The sequence below is a fragment of the Sander vitreus genome, chromosome 3 (assembly GCF_031162955.1).
Source record: "Sander vitreus isolate 19-12246 chromosome 3, sanVit1, whole genome shotgun sequence".
Lineage (NCBI taxonomy): Eukaryota > Metazoa > Chordata > Actinopteri > Perciformes > Percidae > Sander > Sander vitreus.
This window is the reverse complement of record NC_135857.1, coordinates 11,812,750-11,833,527: the sequence shown is the minus strand read 5'-3', so window position 1 is coordinate 11,833,527 and position 20,778 is coordinate 11,812,750. Positions and strand designations below refer to the sequence as shown.

At 39.1% G+C, this 20,778-nt stretch overlaps 2 protein-coding genes across 2 annotated transcripts; both read left to right on the top strand.

Annotated features, from left to right (window-relative positions):
* Positions 1–221: 221 nt before the first annotated feature.
* On the top strand, positions 222–14,624 carry LOC144513915 (vomeronasal type-2 receptor 1-like). The gene is made up of 17 exons (XM_078245106.1): positions 222–488; positions 625–711; positions 1,688–1,957; positions 2,309–2,512; positions 2,605–2,880; positions 5,082–5,306; positions 5,399–5,522; positions 6,157–7,053; positions 10,424–10,655; positions 10,750–11,044; positions 11,310–11,396; positions 11,611–11,880; positions 12,053–12,256; positions 12,341–12,616; positions 13,034–13,261; positions 13,365–13,488; positions 13,711–14,624. Exons 1-17 carry the CDS (start codon positions 222–224, stop codon positions 14,622–14,624), a joined length of 4,980 nt encoding a protein of 1,659 aa, XP_078101232.1.
* Positions 14,625–15,636: 1,012 nt separating this feature from the next.
* Positions 15,637–19,117, top strand: LOC144513903 (uncharacterized). The gene is made up of 7 exons (XM_078245097.1): positions 15,637–15,846; positions 15,921–16,049; positions 16,718–16,911; positions 17,088–17,235; positions 17,447–17,516; positions 18,814–18,948; positions 19,038–19,117. Exons 1-7 carry the CDS (start codon positions 15,637–15,639, stop codon positions 19,115–19,117), a joined length of 966 nt encoding a protein of 321 aa, XP_078101223.1.
* Positions 19,118–20,778: the final 1,661 nt, after the last annotated feature.

The following is a 20,778-nucleotide window of genomic DNA, read 5'->3' as shown; positions in this document are numbered from 1 at the left end:
CAGATGTTGAGATGTATTAAGTTTAAATTGCAGCTCTAAAAAGGACATATTAATACAGGATGTTTTGATAATGTGGATATGATGGTTGTATACTTAATATATATATATATATATATATATATATATATATATATATATATATATATATATACATAATATTTATAGTGGTTAATAGAGAGATTTTGTCTTTTAGCTTTGACACTCAAGGGTTCAGGCATACCATGACGATGGTCTTTGCTGTTGATGAGATCAACAGTAACTCCAACCTGCTACCCAATTTGACTCTGGGATACAGTCTTTATGATAACTGTGGTGCACTTGTTATTGGATTTCGTGCTGCTTTGGCACTCGCCAGTGGTCAAGAAGAGCAGTTCCTGCTTCAGGAAAACTGTTTTGGGACCTCTCCAGTCCTTGGGATTGTGGGCGATTCCTACTCAACATTTACTATTGCCACCTCCAATGTGCTAGGTTTATTCAGATTGCCCATGGTGAGCTTATATTTATTCTGTGCTTTTTATAGGCTGGTTAAGAATTAAGATGGGTCAAATATTTTAAATGGGTCTATTGACCTATTGATTTAGATACTGTACACTGCCTGTGTGCATATTGTCTGTCTTGTTTCAGGTGAGTCATTTTGCCACATGTTCCTGTCTGAGTGATCGGCAACGGTTTCCATCCTTCTTTAGAACAATCCCAAGTGATGCTTTCCAGGTGAAATTATTAGCAAAAATAATAACTTCAATGTTTTAAAGGGAGTACAGCAAACTTGATAATATGATGATGAAGATGATGATGAATAATTGTATTTCAGTTTATTTCCATACATGACAGAAACAATTATTTCCCACAATTTGCCAAAGTAGCTAACCCAAAAAGGAATAGGTTGAAGCCAAGGCATATTTTTGCCTATCCTATAACCCAACAAACTAAATGAAACTAAATACTTCAGTACAATCCTAGTGATTTTACAATTAAATCAAATTACTTCATAACCCGTAATTATTTCGATTTTAAAGCTTTTTTCAAACTCAACAGAGACATACACATTTTCAACTCATCATTAAGTCCATTCCATAATTTAACCCCCAAAACTGAAACACATCTATATTTTACCTCACTTTACCAGTTTCAAAGCTAGAGAACCGTCTTAAATCATAATTACCTTCTCTTAAATAATAATAAAAAAATGAATACAGACAGGAAGGCCATTGTTCACAATTCAAAAAAGTATTTCCAAAGTTTTTAAATATACATCTGGAAATTTTAAGCTCCCGGAACTTATATTTATAAAAACAAATATTAGTTAATTCATAATAACAAGCTTTATATATTATTCTAATCGCTCTTCTGAAGTTTAATTAGGATCTATATTTGTTTTCATATGCATTTCCCTATATTTCTGCACAGTATGACATATATGACATTACAAGTAAACAATACAATGTACGCAGACATCTCTTACTCAACAAATCCCTTACTTTATAAAGAACAGCAATAGATGTAGATCATTTTCTTTTAATATAATCTATATGTGGCTTCCAACAGAGTTTATAATCTATAATCAAAATAATTCTCCACAATAAAACAAAGTCCCATATTGGGCCATAAGGAAATGCATGCTTTTTGCATAGTTAATAAAAAAAGATAGATTGAGATGATAATGCAGAATATTCTCTTATCTACTCAGGTGCGTGCTATGATTCAGATTCTAAAACACTTCGGCTGGACTTGGGTTGGCCTTCTGGTCAGTGATGATGACTATGGACTCCATGTGGCTCGATCCTTCCAATCTGATCTGGTTCAGGCTGGTGGAGGTTGTTTGGCCTATGCAGAGGTTTTGCCCTGGGGCAATGACCCAGCAGAACTTAGGAGGATTGTGGATGTGATGAAGAAATCAACAGCTCGCGTGGTCATGGTGTTTGCACATGAGATCCACATTTATAAACTGATGGAGGAGGTTGGGTTCAAATTACAAAATCATTAATGAATCTATGTTGTGACTGTAAACTAAGAAATGTTGAAACAGTTTGTCAACATGTTTTGTTGTGTCTACATTTGTGTCCTCAGAGTTAGAACATAGCAGGTGCATAGATAATTAGCATAAATATGAAAAATAAATAGGTACACCTTTACAAAAGGCGTGAATTCCTTTTTTCTCCCTGCTGCTGTAGCAAAAGTAAAGACAAATGAAGTAAATAATTGTATATATTATCACAGCATTATTGTACTCAATTAAGTGCATGTCACAAAGATTATATTTGTTTTTTTAGATGTCTGAAAGAATTTTGTTTTAAAATGCAATACACAGGTGGTGATGCAGAATGTGACAGGCTTACAGTGGATGGCCAGTGAAGCTTGGGCATCAGTTGATGTACTCCAGACGCCTGACTTTATGCCGTACCTGGGTGGCACACTGGGCATTGCCATCCGTCGAGGAGAAATAGCAGGGTTCAAGGACTTCCTTTTAAGAATACACCCTAATCAACACCATAACAACTACGGAAATAGTTTAGTGAGGGTTTATTCTTACAATCTGACCGGAAATTGCAGCAGTACATATTGTCATTATTTCTGTTAACACTCAATTTTCTTTACACATTTCAGGTAAATCAGTTTTGGGAAGACATATTTCAGTGTAAATTTGCACCACCTCCAGCCGGTTGGGTGGAGGCTGGGAGAGCACTATGCACTGGACAGGAGGTTCTACATAATGTGGAGAGTGAGTTGTTTGATGTTTCAAACCTGAGGCCAGAGTACAACGTGTACAAGGCTGTGTATGCCCTGGCGTATGCCCTCGATGACATGCTGCGCTGTGTGCCAGGGAGAGGGCCTTTCAGCGGGCACAGCTGTGCTACTTTGCAAAGACTGGAGCCATGGCAGGTGGGATATCAGTTTATACTCCACCTGTTTATTTCCAAATACAGCTGCTACACCTTAAAGGACAAGTCCGACGCAAAACGAACTTAATGGTTAATAACACATGTACGGAGTCGACCGTTCTCTGGGATATGTTTTCATGCTAATCGAATGTGTTTGTAGCTTGAAACAAGCTAGCTCAAACCGCTGATTAGCTTACAACGCTTGTAATCGGGGCACTTGGAAAGTAAAAACAAATCGCTATTTCTATACCATTAACTAGTGTTAATTTCGTCAGACGAGACAAGAAAATATGTTCGTCAACGACCTTTTTTTCCATGACTAAGATGAGACAATGACGAGACTGCGCCAATGTCCAAAAACGCTGACTAAGACTAAATTCACATGCATTATTGTTGACAAAAAAAACTAGACTAAAATGTTTTGCATAAAATAAAAACTACAATCGTCTCTACTTTTTCATCATGAGATACAATATTCAGCTGTTACTAGGGTTTGGTACTGAGACCCGGTGCTAATATGGCACAGACCGGTGACTAAACGACCATTATCTACCGGACCGAATAGCAACGCGGATTTCGGTGTCACTTAAATGCCTGCGCTTCTCTCTGATGCTCCTAAACGGATGTTAGAGGCAACCGAAACATCACTGCACAGGACGCTAGTTAACACTACACTTGGCAGCAGGTAACGTTAGCCTACCGTTAGCTAGCAGGTGGATTAAACACAGTTAAAATGCTGACAGCTAAACGGTGTAAAGGTTTGTCTGTATTTCACTGTGTAGGATTCCAACACCGAGACGTACTGTAGCTGCCGTTGTCTGAAAAACAACACGTTGCGTTCACTTGAAACTCGCCTCGCCAGCCTCGTGCTGCATTCAAAGTTATTGTAAAATACCCTTTTCCCATCCAGTGGTTGTTTTTTTCTTTTAACAGGAATTTACTGGTGAAATAAGGAAGAGGCTCGATATTTATATAACTTTATATAATTTATTTTGATATAACTATTTGACTGAAATGGTTATCATAAATAACCTCAGAAATAATTTGTTATTTAAAAAAAGACTAAAATGTTTTGACTAAAACTTGACTAAGATATATTGAGTTCTCTTTTGACTAAAACTAGATTAAAATGACGAGACTTTTAGTCGACTAAAACTTGAAAAAGAGAAAACTAAATATGACTAAAACTAACAAGGACATTTGGCACAAGACTAAGACTAAGACTAAATAAAAAATAGGTGACAAAATTAACACTACCATTAACAAGGCTCAAAATAGCACCACGCTTCCACAGTAGCATAAGGAAGGGTCCCTACAAGTAAACCGAAGCATTGAGAACTTTGTTAAGTGTACAGACAGTTTATTAAAAAGATAGTTTAGAAAGACAGTAGCGTTCTCGTAAACAGGCGGCCGCCATCTTGGGAATACAGTCATGAGCAGTCGAACGACGAACGCCGTGCAACCAGTAACCAGTAACATAGCTCAAACACAGTGTTCGTGATTCGACTGCTCATGACTGTTTTCCAAGATGGCGCCCGTATGTAAACATAAACGCTACTGTCTTTATAATCTATCTTTTTAATAAACTGTGTACACTAACAAAGTTCTCAATGCTTCGGTTTACCTGCAGGGACCCTCATTATGCTACCGTTGAAGTGTGGTGCTATTTTGAGCCTTGTTAGTGGTATAAAATAGCGATTTACCATCTGCCCCGAAAGGTAGCGTTAGCAGCTAACCACCGGTTTGCGGTAGCTTGTTTAAAGCTAGAGACACATTCGATTAGCATGAAAACATGTCCCAGAGAACGTTGGACTCGGGACACATATGTTATTAACCGCTAGGTTCATTTTGTGCGGGAATTGTCCTTTAAGGTACTATCTGAATGTAGTTTTTCAGTAGGAATGTTATTCAAAATTAAGTACTGGTTGCAGTGAAGTACATGTGGACTCCAGGACCCTGTGATATCACTAACCACACCATCAGTGATGCTGGGTGTGGTCAGAGGTGAAACTTTCAACCAGAGAGGGCAGCAAAACACAGATGTTCAGCCTGGTGTTAGGTTACACTTTAAACTTGATAATTCCAGCAAAGCTAGAATAAAGAATATTTTATAATTGATAGCTATTTCTGATCTGATACATATATGGATGGAGTTTGTTAAATCTTTGTTACGTCTGTTTTATTTCTCTCACACATTTGAAGCTGGTGTATTATTTGGATAAAGTTAATTTCACCACACCGTTTGGTGATCAAGTGACATTTGATGAGAATGGTGATGCCTTACCAATTTATGACGTCATGAACTGGCTGTGGCTCCCTGATGGAAAAGCAAAGATTCAGAATGTGGGTGAGGTTAAAGAGTCAGCCAAAGGAAAAGAACTCATACTTGATGAAGCTAAAATCTTCTGGAACTTTGAATCCAAACAGGTTACTTATGCTTGTTGATTTTGTTGATTTTTGTCCAATAACAAATAACAGCATCAAATGGTGTAGATCAGTGATAACTCTTACCCATACAGCCTCCCTGGTCAGTGTGCAGCGAGAGCTGTCCTCCAGGTACCCGCATGGCCAGAAAGAAGGGGGAACCCGAGTGCTGTTTTGACTGCATCCCTTGTTCTGAGGGAAAAATCAGCAACAAAACAGGTTGGTATTTATTTTAAAATACCCAAGGTTCAGTGGTGGAATGTAACTACGTTAATTTACTCAAGTACTATACTGAAGTATAAATTTGAAGTGCTTGTACTTTACTTGAGTCTTTTCTTTTCATGCCACTTTTTACTTCTACTCCACTACATTTCAGAGAGAAATATTGTACTTTTTACTCCACTACATTAATCTGACAGCTTTAGTTACTAATTACTTTACAAATTAAGATTTTTGCACACAAGAAACATGTAGTTAATAAAATACGATGTTTTAATATACATTTAACTACCCAACAATATATAGGCCAACAGCTGAAATGATTAACCAATTAAACACATAGTTGATGAACAGAAATGTTTTAATCGTTTCCAGTTTCTAAAAAGTAAGGATTTTTCTGCATTGACTACTTTTACTTTATACTAAGTACACTTTTTCCAATGATACTTACATACTTTTACTTAAGTAACCTTTTCAATGCAGGACTTTTACTTGTAACAGACTATTTTTGCATTGTGGTATTAGTACTTAAGTAAAGGATCTGAACACTTCTTCCACCACTGCCTAGGTTTCCCTATATATCCTTTTCATATAGTGTAGATGTTTATCTTAATATTTGTTCTCTTCTTGTCAGACTCCATGGAGTGCACCAGTTGTCCAGAGGATTTCTGGTCCAGCCCCCAGCGTGACCACTGTGTTCCTAAGAAAACTGAGTTCCTCTCCTATCAAGAGCCTCTGGGTATCTGCTTGACAACCGCCTCATTGCTGGGCACATTTATCTGTGCTGTTGTCCTGGTAATATTCATCTATCATCGCAGTACACCCATGGTACGCGCTAACAATTCAGAACTGAGTTTCCTGCTTTTGGTGTCACTTAAACTATGTTTCCTGTGTTCACTGCTGTTTATCGGCCGTCCAAGTCTGTGGACTTGCCAGCTGAGACATGCAGCATTTGGGATCAGCTTTGTACTTTGTGTGTCATGCATCCTGGTTAAAACCATGGTGGTTCTGGCTGTGTTCAAGGCCTCCCAGCCAGGAGGAGGAGCCAGCCTGAAGTGGTTTGGTGCTGTGCAGCAGAGAGGGACAGTTCTGGTTCTTACTTCTATTCAAGCAACAATTTGCACTGCCTGGCTTGTCTCCTTCTCACCAGTGCCTCATAAAAACACTCAATACTACAATGATAAGATAGTGTATGAATGTGTAGTCGGTTCTACAATTGGTTTTGCAGTGTTATTGGGTTACATTAGTTTACTTGCTATCCTCAGCTTCCTGCTAGCATTTCTGGCGAGGAATCTACCAGACAACTTCAATGAGGCCAAGCTCATCACTTTTAGCATGCTGATCTTCTGTGCTGTGTGGGTTGCCTTTGTTCCTGCTTATGTCAATTCTCCGGGCAAATATGCAGATGCAGTGGAGGTATTTGCCATCCTGGCCTCAAGTTTTGGCCTTTTAGTGGCACTGTTTGGACCCAAATGTTACATAATCCTGCTGAGACCTGAGAGAAACACAAAGAAAGCAATCATGGGTCGAGGTACCACAAATTCATAAAGCAGCACTTATGATACTATCTGTACTTTACATTCCTTTAAGAGTGATCTACTTTTTATTGTTCTTTTAACTTCAGCAACTTAGGAACGTTTTTTGACATGAAAGAAACAAGCAGAATGTAATGGAAAGAAATAAAGCTATCCAAGAACAAGTCTTCCATAATTATTGACTTTTTGCCTGATTATTTATTCTTTCCTGGGATTTTAAAAAGAAACAAAAAATGTGTTCAAGTAGGTAGTTGTACTACTGTCTGTCGACATAAAAATACTTTTATTCCACATGGCCTGGCACCAGTGTTTAACTCACTTAACTTTTTGATTACTGTAATTTTTACTGTTGAGAACTTAAACCAGCTGGGTTGTAAATAAAAGAAGTGTTAGTTATCTCCTTGTTACACTTAATGAAATGATGTTGTTGTTTCCCATAGTTTCCATTAGTTCCCTCTTATTAGAGGATAACTTCTACAGGGTAGGCAGGCTGTTCTCTAAAGTAGTGTTAGTTTCCCCTTTGTAACACTTAATCACAGGATAACTACAGGGTATGAAGTAGAGGTCGACCGATATGGGTTTTCTCTGGCCGATGCCGATCTTTAGAAATCAGGGTCAGCCGATGGCCGATAAATGCTGCCGATTTATTTTGGCCGATATTTGGTCGATATGTTCTTGTTTTTAAACCTCTATTTGAAAGATAAAATGTAACACTAATATACACAGAATTTCTCAACAAAAACATTTATTGAACACTTCACCAATCTACACAAAAATGTATAATGTAAAAACATACTGTATATTGTATAAATAATGTATGAAAAATATATTAAATAAACGAAACAGGTAAGAAGAAAATAAACATTTCAATGAAAAAATAAAGTTTAGTGCGCTTAGCAGCAGTTATTAAACTTCTGAGAATACAAATCTCAAAGCTCCACAGAAAGTGACATGTTATTATTAATCTCAACACTATTTCCTCCTAACTCCTGTTGAATCACATAAGACTAGGGCTATCTAAAGTCAATTCTTGTTCACCTTGTTTGTTAGATCATTGTTCATTTGTTGAAGTGTTTTCTCTGTGTTTTGGGGATCCTACTGTTAGGCTACATGTCCTGTTGCACTCATTAGGATCTTATCTGAGCAGATTTCTGTCATTCAAACAACTCTTAGTTGTAATTTAAAACTCGTCCAGCCAATTTAATAAAATTAAGGGTTTTATTCGTGCTCGAGTCCATAGATGCAGTTAATGGATGCAGGCATGGAGAACTGAAGGCTCTGTTAGCAACGATTAGCAACGATTAGCTCCGTTAGCGGTTAGCTCCAGTTAGCTCCGTTATAGGAGTGGATGAGACTGCCACGGACAGGGGTAACAACCAGATAAATGACAATAGGGGAGCTTCCACAGCGGTGTGGTTGCAGTGTTTTGTACGGTTTTATTAGTACAGTTAATTCCAAGGCAAGAACACCAGCAATATGCTACTACTAACGGTAGTTAGCCTATTAATCGGCTTGATATGCTGGGATATTGGCCGATGCCGATTATGTTAAAAAATGCCAAAAATCGGCCGATTAATCGGTCGACCTCTAGTATGAAGCCTATCATCTGAAGCAGTGTTAGTCCCTCCTAGTAACACTTAATTAAAGGATAACTACACAGGCTGTAATCTAAAGCAGTGTTAGTTCCCCGATTGTTACAGGATAACTACAGGGCATGCATTCTCATGAACAGGTTTGTAACATATACGAAAATGTATGCACGTATAACCAGGACTCCAGCTCATTTATATAGCTCACGTTACTGTATTGTAAGTTACTGGGTTAACAGTTAACTTAATTTAATATTATATGTGGCGTTTTCTTTTTGGGGGGGAGGGGGGAAACAAGTTCCTTCCCGAGACCATTTTGAAGCGCCACACTCGCTGCGTTTGGAGTTTAGCGTTTATTGGTGTTTTAAAGGAGAATTCCGGCCAATTTTTACATTAATCTTGATCGCTATAGCTACGCGAGTACTTTCGATAGAAAAAACCCCGACCCGAATCAGTGCAGGTAACACGGAGAAGCTGCAGCTACATGTACAAGCTCTTTCCCGAGCCACATTACCCAGCTCCGACTGGGGGATCCCAAGGCATTCCCAGGCCAGGTTGGAGATATAATCCCTCCACCTAGTCCTGGGTCTTCCCCGAGGCCTCCTCCCAGCTGGACGTGCCTGGAACACCTCCCTAGGGATGCGCCCAGGGGGCATCCTTACCAGATGCCCGAACCACCTCAACTGGCTCCTTACGACGCAAAGGAGCAGGGGCTCTACTCCGAGCTCCCCACGGATAACTGAGCTTCTCACCCTATCTCTAAGGGAGACGCCAGCTACCCTCCTGAGGAAACCCATTTCGGCCGCTTGTACCCTGGATCTTGTTCTTTCGGATTCCACCTGATAGATAGAGTTAATATTTGTTTAACTGTATATTTTTTCCCTGATTGCCAAGACTTGAGAGAACAATTTTAAAAAGCCAAAAGTCTTGTTCATTATTTTTGTTCTGTGTGATTTCAATACATTTCCGTGAGATTCAGTTTTTTTCTTTTGTCTTCATAGACAACAATTCATACATTCATATGACATCCCTGCATAGTTGGGCTTCTGTGATTGGTCATGCCAGAGAGCACGTCCAATAGTTAGGCACACTATATGTAGCTTCACCTGATCTAAGGTTTAAATAAGAAGATAAAAGTGCATCATGATTTAAGGGTCATTGTTGGTAGTCTCAATTGCTGCATTTGTTACTTATTTTTTAGACCTTTAGATTGTATTTTCCACTCTGAAATTAGGTTTATTATGGCAAATATAAATTTTCCACTAAACACACATCAAAACATACACAGAAGACTAACCTGATATTGTCACAACTTCAGGAACTATACTCATAGTGTGAACATACAGTAATTATCCTTTGCTGTATTGCTTTGTTTGGGTTTATCTTCCATCTCCACAGTGCTTTCAGTGTTTTCCTTATGTCAATTTGAGGTAAAAGACGATTCATGTCATTTCATTTAGCATAATACTTTGTGTTTGACAGACAGAAACTCAAGATGAGCTCCAAATTCACAATAACAAAATAATTTAGACTTTTAACATTAAAGCAATTAACAGAAAATATATAAATGATGTAATCATGACATAGAGACACTCACATTGATATGTATAAGCACCACCCCCACATGACTGCCCGTACCGTAGGAGTGTCAGGGGGGTGTGAAACTATGACGAAAACCACCAAAGGAGATGACATAGCTCTGCATATAAAATTAAGTAACCGTGCATGAAGCTCAGAAAGAGCGTCAGGAAGAGGGCAGTTATGGCTGCATTTCTAGACACATTTTTGTTCTTGTATGTCTACCTGATCTTGATTTTATTCTCTTCCCCCTTTTTCTTGTCAGAGTCTTCCTCTCTCCTCTCATCTTGTAAATTAAGAAGGCAGTTTTATCATAATGGGATGCACAAGCCTGGTGATGTTATTCTGGGTGGGCTGTTTGAGGTCCACTACACCTCTGTCTTCCCTGAGCAGACATTCACCTCAGAACCAAATCAGCTCAACTGCCAAGGGTAAGTTTCACACACATGTAGCAGACATTATGTGCAGATGATCATAAATAATGTATTGCTTTTTAGTGGTTGATTAAGACATTTTATGTGTTAGCTTTGACCCTCCAGGGTTCAGGCATGCCATGACCATGGCCTTTGCTATTGATGAGATTAACAAAAACTCCAACCTGCTACCTAATGTGACTCTGGGATACAGTCTTTATGACAACTGTGCTACACTTGTAGTTGGATTAAGTGCTGCATTGTCATTAGCCAGTGGTCAAGAAGAGCAGTTTCTGCCTCAGGAGAACTGTTTGGGGACCCCACCAGTCCTGGGCATTGTGGGTGATTCCTTCTCAACATTTTCTATCGCCACCTCTGATGTGATAGGTTTATTCAAATTGCCCATTGTGAGTTTACATTCTTCACTACTGCTGTTTTTACTGTGCCAATTGAAGGTTGAAGGTATTTCAAATTTTTAAATGAAAATGAGGATAGGACCTATACATTAAAGCTTAGCTCCAGCTTCTCCAACAAACCTTTTTGTGGTAAGAAGTGATCTTTTTGTATTAGGTTTTATAATGGTGGATTTTTAAATAGAGGAAATTATTTGAATGTTTCAACTGATTGGCATGAGAAGTAAAATCTGTTTGTAAACTGTATGTTTCTTTATAGGTGAGTTATTTTGCTACATGTTCCTGCCTCAGTGATAGGCGAAGGTTTCCATCCTTCTTCAGAACAATCCCAAGTGATGCTTTCCAGGTAAAACTCTGTTTTAGAAATAACAACTCCAAAACATGGTTTACAGGGAGTTTAGTGAGATCTCCTGAATCTCCCTCAAGCAAATACATATTTTGCTTGTACTGTATTTGATTTGTGCATCATAAGTTTGAGTCGTGAGACATGAATAGTTATTTTTTTCACTGAAAGGTTATTTCAACCTGTGCACTAATCCCTTTGCTCTCTATTCAATTAGGTGCGTGCTATGATTCAGATTCTAAAACGCTTTGGCTGGACTTGGGCAGGTCTGCTGGTCAGTGATGATGACTACGGACGTTATGTTGCCCGATCCTTTCAATCTGACCTAGCTCAGTCTGGAGGAGGTTGTCTGGCCTACTTAGAGATATTGCCCTGGGGTGACAACCCAGCTGAACTAAGGAGGATTGTGGAAGTGATGAAGAAATCCACAGCTCGTGTGGTCATTGTGTTTGCACATCAGATCCACATGATTCAACTCATGGAAGAAGTATCTATCTATCTATCTATCTATCTATCTATCTATCTATCTATCTATCTATCTATCTATCTATCTATTCATATTTTGTTATATTGTACTGATTCAGTAGTACAAAGTAGACTAAATTATTCTACAGTATGTCAGTCTGAAAGAAATATATTAAATAAAATGCAATGAACAGGTGGTGAGGCAGAATGTGACAGGCCTGCAGTGGATGGCCAGTGAAGCCTGGACAGCAGCTGCTGTGCTGCAGACCCCCCATCTCATGCCATACCTGGGTGGCACACTGGGCATTGCCATCCGTCGAGGAGAAATACCAGGGTTAAGGGAGTTTCTGTTAAGAATAATGCCTGAACTACATGACGAAATTCATGGAAATAGCATGGTAAAAAGTGTAACATTACATTCAGATCAGTAATTGCAATTTATAATATTGATATTTCTGTTAAGACTTTTAAATACATTTCAGGTGAGGCAGTTTTGGGAATACACATTTCAGTGTAGATTTGCACCACCTCCACTAGGTTGGGTGGAGGCTGGGGAAGAACTATGTACTGGACAGGAAGATCTAGAGAATGTGGAGACTGAGTTTTTGGATGTTTCTAATCTCAGGCCTGAGTACAATATTTACAAGGCTGTGTATGCACTGGCGTATGCCATCAATGACATGCTGCGCTGTGTGCCAGGGAGAGGGCCTTTCAGTGGGCACAGCTGTGCTACTATCCAAAGACTGGAGCCATGGCAGGTATGGTATCAGTTTACACTCCACCTGCTTATTTTTTTTAAACAGCTGCTGCATCTTGAGGTTTCCTTAATACATTTTATTTTGGGAAAAGAAGAAATTATTACAATAACTATGCATGGCATTAGGTTTGAAATTTCCTGTATATCTTTGAGTAGACGATAATTAATCCTTAATCCTAGAAGCTGAGAGAGAACACAAAATTAATTTCTTGTGACAAACATAATTAATTAATGAATAGCAACCATGTTTGATCGAATTTAGAGAGCTTACATTTCATGTGTTTAGAGAACTATATTTAACATATTTGCATGACTAAATCCACAATTTATCACAAAGAACATCTGAAAGTATGCACACAATCAAGAACAAGGAATTGTTTTGAGTCTTTGACATAATCTGTATTGTACCCCTATGTAGCTGATGTTTTACTTGGAAAAGGTTAACTTCACCACACCATTTGGGGATCAAGTGTCATTTGATGAGAATGGTGATGCCTTACCAATATATGATATCATGAACTGGCTGTGGCTCCCTGATGGAAGAACTAAAGTTCAGAGTGTGGGGATTGTTAAAAAGTCAGCCACCAAAGGTGAAGAACTCACACTTGATGAAAACAAAATCTTCTGGAACTTTGACTCCAAACAGGTTACTTCTTTTTATTGTTGTATTTACCTCAGCACTGTATTACACACAAAGCAGAATCAAAAAGTGTAGAATACCTGTTATATAACTCTTACTATTCCTTCAGTCACCACAGTCAGTGTGCAGTGAGAGCTGTCCGCCAGGTACCCGCATGGCCAGAAAAAAAGGGCAGCCTGTATGCTGTTTTGACTGTGTCCCTTGCTCTGATGGAAAGTTCAGCAATGAAACTGGTTGGTATCATTATAAAACTATATGTTGAATTGTGGAATATGAATTTGTTTTCAAGAACTCCCCTTCTTGGTGCCCATGATGTAGACAAAAAAAAACACATTCCTGCCACTGCAGACACCACAAGAGCAATTCCTGGCATTGGTCGCCCATCAAACATTACTGTCAATGTTCACAGGTGAGAGGGACAATATCCTTGATGCTCTGTTCCCCTATTTCCATAGACTCCATGGAGTGCACCAGTTGTCCAGAGGACTTCTGGTCCAGTGCCCAGCGTGACCACTGTGTCCCTAAGATAACAGAGTTCCTCTCATACCATGAGCCTCTGGGTATCTGCTTGACAACCGCCTCATTGCTGGGCACATTTATCTGTGCTGTTGTCCTGGGCATCTTCATCTATCATCGCAGTACACCCATGGTACGCGCCAACAATTCAGAACTGAGTTTCCTGCTCTTGGTGTCACTTAAACTATGTTTCCTGTGTTCACTGCTGTTTATCGGCCGTCCCAGGCTGTGGACATGCCAGCTGAGACATGCAGCATTTGGGATCAGCTTTGTACTTTGTGTGTCATGCATCCTGGTTAAAACCATGGTGGTTCTGGCTGTGTTCAAGGCCTCCCAGCCAGGAGGAGGAGCCAGCCTGAAGTGGTTTGGTGTTTTGCAGCAGAGAGGGACAGTTCTGGTTCTTACTTCTATTCAGGCAGCAATCTGCACTGCCTGGCTTGTCTCTTCCTCACCAGCTCCTCATAAAAACACTCAATACCACAATGATAAGATAGTGTATGAATGTGTAGTTGGGTCCACAGTGGGGTTTGCAGTGTTACTTGGTTACATTGGCTTACTGGCTATCCTTAGCTTCCTGTTAGCATTTCTGGCGAGGAATCTTCCAGATAACTTCAATGAGGCCAAGCTCATCACTTTCAGCATGCTGATCTTCTGTGCTGTGTGGGTTGCCTTTGTTCCTGCTTATGTCAACTCCCCAGGTAAATATGCAGATGCAGTTGAGGTATTTGCCATCCTGGCCTCCAGTTTTGGCCTCTTGGTGGCACTGTTTGGACCCAAATGTTACATAATCCTGCTGAGACCCGAGCTGAACACAAAGAAAGCAATCATGGGTCGAGGCACCACCAAGACATAAAAACTAACTCTAGTAAATAAAAAAAATTAATTCAGTCTGTATTTTAAATGTATTTAACAGTGATCTGCTCATGAAATGACACAAAATAAGTAAAGCTTTCTTTACATAGAGGAATAATGCCAGAAGATACTAAAATATATAAATAAATGTTAATTAAAAATATAGTTTTCTATTGTTTTTATAATTTCCATCATTGCCTGTTTTGCCTGATTGTATTTCCTTGGAATTGAAATACTAAAAAATATGTTGACCTATCTGAACAATATGTCTGTGAATGAGTCAATCATACAATACACTACAGGTCATAACCATCAAAGATGTAAAAAGAAATATTCTTATTTGTGACTTGTGTAGCTGCTGCAAAGAAAAGCACCACGAAAACTTTTGTTATTCTTGAATTGTTTATTGAGCTCACTAGTTTATTAATAAGCTGCTTTAATTGTGATTTTTGGCCACTTGGGTACAGAAGAATAATCTCAAAACAGAACACGACCAACATAATATCAACATATATAATCAGACTGTATTCCCAAGAAGATTAACAAAAGTAATTTAAGCAAGTGCCCCATAATCAGAAATGTTTAAGTTTAGTTCAAACAGCCCTCAAGCAGTCGAAGTAGCCATGACAGGAGCAACACGTCTTTTGTTATGGGAATCCCTAAAGGTTTTGAGTATTTCACATTTGAAGAGATACATGGGCAGTGTACTTTTGCGTTCATTCATTATTCTATTTTTGGAAGTGAAATGGAAAACCAAAAACAAGTGGTATTTGCGTTTTCAAAAATCTACAGTCACTAATTGAATGAAAAGTAGATAAATAAATATTGATCCCTTTCTCGTTTCTGTGTATCAAATGAATATTACTTTGGATTAATATAAAAAGGGAAAATGCAATACTGAGAGAATGTCATTCAGATGAATTCCTAAGGATGGGCCACCTGGTGATGCTGTTGACCTGGAAGAACTAGGCTATGACCTGGCGGGGTTAATCTTTTTGATTTGAATGACTAGCATGGCTTCTCTTGAGGCGTACGCTGATATAATTAGTGATATGTTGAGAAGGCATGTGACTTTTGCTGACATTTCACAGCACCTTACAGAAATTGGCGTGGGACGTGGATGCTCTGTGATGAGTGTGCAAAGATTTTGTGACGGTCACAAACTCAAGCGGGGAAAATCTGATGTGCAATTGGAAGTAGATGTGTCGAGAGCAGTTGCCAAGGTAAGCAAGTGTCGCAGAAAAAACAAACTGCCTTCTGTGTAGATAGGCTTCTTAACTTTGTTCATCTTCTGTAGACTGGACCGACCTTCGGCAGAAAATTGATGACTGGCTATCTGGCGGCTAAAGGAGTTTTTGCTGCGGAGAATCTTGTTGGACAAATTCTGCGTGGAATTGAAAGACCCTCCCATGAAGCGAGATGCAGAGTAGGCTATACTCAACTCTAATTTGAATATTGTCTGAAATAATTAAGAAACAATGAAGCATTAAACCGAGGCTAAATAAATTTATCAAGTTGTCCTCCGTTAAGCCAGTTCACTGCCATAATGAGAATGCAAAGAGACTGCCGCAAAGTTTCCCCCTATATGGAGGCAGAGCTTTCAGATCAACTGTTTATAGTAAGAACAGTTAATTAGTTAAAGGCGATAGTCAGTAGCCTAATAGTGACAATGATTTGCCATGGGGTGTTTCCGTTTTCTTGTGTAGGCCTATTTCAGAGTATCAGTGCTCTTTGCTACTACAGTCCTTATTATATGGCCTATGTAGGACATAACATAGTCCCTAAGTGTCACTTAAGGACAGAATTACCTTGCCTTTTCAATATTAAAGGCAAAATCTCAGATGTCCCCCCCTCCCCCGGTTAACAAAATAGCCTTGCTAACATCAGAGCAGATTATTTCAACACATGAATCAAATTCATTCATAACATTAGGTCTGCCCAACATCCATGACCCCCCTGGAGTGGCTTTACAACTCCACAGGGGGGCCTGCCCCCCAGTTTGAGAACCACTGCACATGCACAACCAAATGTTTTAGCTATGTGGTGCCATGTCAAATGACAGTGGGACAGACAGTAGGTGGCAGATTATTACAGGGTCTGCGTAACTTTAACCCAGTACCCTACCATGCTGCCTACATGGGTCATAAACTCTATTTAGATCAAAACGAAAAATTTGTGATGTTTGGGGTGACACGTGTTATTGCAGCAGATGGGTACAGTAGCAAAGTCGTGGCTAACGCAACAATGCCAGTGAAGAATAACCTCACCATTTATGAGGAAGTCTACAGGTTTGTTTTGGTTCTATTACTCTACACATTTGTAGTAGTAATGTATTTTGTTTGTTCACTTGAAAGCATAAATAGTATTGTTGTTACCTTTAGTGTCATTTTGTGTCAAATGCTAAAACACAAAGTCCTCAACTCCTGATAAATTATATTCTCTTCCATATTCCTCTACAATCCAGGTCCACTGTTGTCAACCACGGGATGTGGGACCAGGTGAGAGTTGACCACGGCAAGGAATTCTACTTGTCTCTTTTTATTCAGGAAATCCTTGCTCCCCATAGGCACAATCAGGACAAACCACCATACTGCCAAACCACATCAACAAAGGTAAGAAATTGGGAGTTGTATATAGATCTTAAAATATGTCACATTTAGCAATATTAAGTCATTCACCCATATCACTTTTTGTGGACTGGATTTTGGCAGTTTCATAAGCCCCTATCTTCTTACTGACTCAAATAGATCTCTGATATTGACTAGTTCAAAACAGCTTCCCCCTGAAGCTATGGTTCACATACTGTTGTTTGTCGTTTAATAGAATCATAAAGTTGAGCAGATGTGTCCTGAAGTAAACAACAGGGTCAATTACCCACTGAAGGAGGCAGTGGCAGTTCTACATTGAATTACACCTAGGGCGAGACACCCTTTGAGCGTCCCCCCCCCCCCCCCAAAAAAAACACACACACACAAAATTGCAGAATTGTGTTCATTGTCTTTTGAATGTTGGAGGTGGAGATTGTGCAACTTAAAAAGTGTATTTCCTGTTGTAATTGCAATAGTTAAATAACTGGATTCTCTTATGTTTGTTTTTCAAACGTTCAAAAAGGATTTGTGCAATTGCGAAATATAATTTTCTCTTTCACTTATGTTGTTATAATAATAATAATAATATATATATATATGTGCCAAAAATATATACAATCATATATATAAAAAATGTAACAAAAGCAGAGAGCAACAATAATATAAAATATTAAGAATAATATGCAAATAAAATATAGAATAAATATTCTAAATAGCACAAATCCTTCATCACACAAATGTGAAAACACACTAAAGAGAATGTAATTATTACACTATAGCACTAAGAACAGAAAACACAAACTAAAACTAAAACCTGACTTTCTGGCCTTCCTTGATGCAAAATCATCAATGATGTTATCACATGAAATCTGCTCCCCTATTGAGTGATTGATACTGACGGAAAGGCCAGTGATCCGTTCCTGGGACATGGTTGACCTCAGGTATGACTTGATCAACTTTAGCTTTGCAAAGCTCCTCTCTGCTGGAGCCACAGTGACTGGCAGAGTAAGTGCAATCCTGAGAGCAGTCCAAAAGTTGGGGTAGATCTCCAATAGATCCTTATCATCCCCCGTTCCCCCCCTTGTCCGGACCGTTCCATTTGGGAGACCAAGCAACATAGGCACCGCTTTATGTTTTCCTCCGTGGGTGCTCACGGGAGCGCATGTCCTTTAAAAAAAAAAGTAGTCAAAAAATGTTAGCATTTCAGACAGCCAACACAAACACACACGCCTATCAACTCGATAATAAAGGCGTAAAGTAGGCTATGTTTCAACTCAGGATAGGATTGGAGATGAAAAGTTTAACTGACACATAACCGTGATCAGCTTGGTGGGTGCTCAGTATTAGCGGACCACCAACGGTGTCGGTGCCTGTGCCCAGCAACCCGTTCGACCCAGAGGTGAACTGTCCCCTGCTCCCCTTTTCCCTTCTCACAGCTTCTCTGTGCAGTGTGCACAGTACCTTCTCAGCAAGCAGGGGCGCCAACTTGCCAATTCCCCACATGGTGAATTGATAGATAATAAAGTAGAAAACCGCTTCAAGGATTTTTTAAGTGCTCGTGCCACCCCCCATGTGTCATGAAAAAATGCCGCCCCGGGTGGCTGTCCACTTCTGACCAAGAACTTCTTGACATGGACTGTAACATCAACAGATACTGTGTGTCTAACTTGACTGGTCAAATTTGTCGTCTTAGCATGAACAGACTTGTGGATGCCTGGAATGAATACAGAATCCATGGTATGTTAAAAACCATTAAAGAAGAACATTATATGATCCAGACACACTTTATCAGGTGTATTATACTCATTTGAACAATTCAATTACAGGAAAAGGTGTCCCCAATCCATTTGCAGGGGGTGGGTGCCCAAAAAAGGTCTCACAGGTGTTATTGCCTCAGGCACCTTAAGCAGCCAACCTTTACGCTGAGGAACTGGTGGAATAGTGGAATAGTGTGTTAGGAATGACTTTAGCAGTGTTTACACTTAAAACAAAGCATGTTTCCTCTAGAGGTACTGGGTAATATGGGTGTGTCTTTGGAGGCCTGAGGAACCTTGTTAAATGCTTTATAAAACCTGAATAGTAGACTATCATTCATGAATATGTCTGTTACATACTCTTTTCTATAACGTATTCTTGATGTCCAGTATTTGTACCTTTTAAACGATTAGACTTTGTTATGGCATTTTCACACAAATCACACAATGTTAGCAGAATTTGCCTGTTTTCAAATATTATGACCAGTGGTTCATGTAGGTGATTTTACACGCAATGTATTTTAAGTACCAAAATGACTTTGCATATAGGCTATACATTTATAATCTGAGGATTCAGCAGAAAAAAACATTAATACCATTTTGTTAACATTTGATTCGATGAAAATTATAGTTGGATCTTTAATGTGCACAATGTTGACTTTGTTCTGTGTATATGTAAGGGTTAGTTAAACAGATCGGACTGTAGATAACAGAAAACATGGGAAAGTGGAAATATTTGACTTTTTGTTTAATTAAAATACTTTTAAAAGGTTAAAGCATGGCATGGCGTGATTTCACTGGCTCTGTGGAGGTGTTTTCATTTTTATTAGCTTGTAGCAATTGTTTTCTTTATGGAATTTTAATTAGATTTGAATGAATGAAGTAACACTCTGGCCTGTATCTCCACTTTAAGGAATTGTGTTCCAGCCAATCATAGCTGCAGTTATGTAAGAGGATTCAGCAAAAAAAAAACAACATTCAAACCATTTTGATGAGCTCTATACTTGAATCTTTAATTGCGCACATGTTGTGGCAACCTGTGAAGCTTGTTGAGTTTGTTCCATGTACATGTAAGGGTTATTATACAGTATACAATATTAACAGATTGGACTGTAAATAAGAACAGAAAACATGAGCATACATGTTTAGTACTCTACACATTGTAATTCAAAACCAATGAAAAAAATTACTGTACCTCTTGTTCCTTCAGAATCAAGAATTCCATTCCCCTGTGCGTCTGTGAGGATTAACGGGTCATAGCTGCCAAGAGCATCTTGGACTTTGCTGAGTATGCCCTGCACAGTGGCCTCACTCTCCATGAAACGGATCACCACCATTCTGCTTGGTCTTAGTTTGGCATTCACCAAGTCTGCAATGAATATAGATCTAGAATATATTCAAAAGAGTGAAGAAATACAATATGACATAAAATATTGTCTTCAAATATTCTGTGCACAACTTCATAACATTTTGCAAATATTCACCCAAAAAGTATACTAAAGAAGAGAGACAATATGACAGACATCTTGGAGGAAAATATAATTTGTAGCCTTATGTTCATTTAAAACAATAAATGAAACTCAGCATACCTCTGAAAAGAGCGAGTCATTGCGGCTCTTGGAGGAAACGTTACAGCTGCAGAGGTAGCGGGTGAACCAGCAGCAGCACTTGGGCGTTAAAAAGAGAAGCGCTGGGTGGCGCCTGCGAACGGGGGTGGTGGAGGTGCTGGCGGTGGTGCTATCCTTGCATCTGCAGTTGCAACTTCTCCGTGAACTTCATAGCCATGGTAAATTCAGTGTGAAAAATCACTTTT

Coding starts and splice junctions, on each gene's coding strand:
- LOC144513915 (XM_078245106.1), top strand. CDS start 222: ATGACGATGGTCTTTGCTGTTGATGAGATCAACAGTAACTCCAACCTG. Junction 5,307..5,398: donor GGAACTTTGAATCCAAACAG/GTTACTTATGCT, acceptor TTACCCATACAG/CCTCCCTGGTCAGTGTGCAG. Junction 11,045..11,309: donor GTTTATTCAAATTGCCCATT/GTGAGTTTACAT, acceptor GTTTCTTTATAG/GTGAGTTATTTTGCTACATG.
- LOC144513903 (XM_078245097.1), top strand. CDS start 15,637: ATGGCTTCTCTTGAGGCGTACGCTGATATAATTAGTGATATGTTGAGA. Junction 16,050..16,717: donor CCCATGAAGCGAGATGCAGA/GTAGGCTATACT, acceptor AGATTATTACAG/GGTCTGCGTAACTTTAACCC. Junction 17,236..17,446: donor GCCAAACCACATCAACAAAG/GTAAGAAATTGG, acceptor GTCGTTTAATAG/AATCATAAAGTTGAGCAGAT.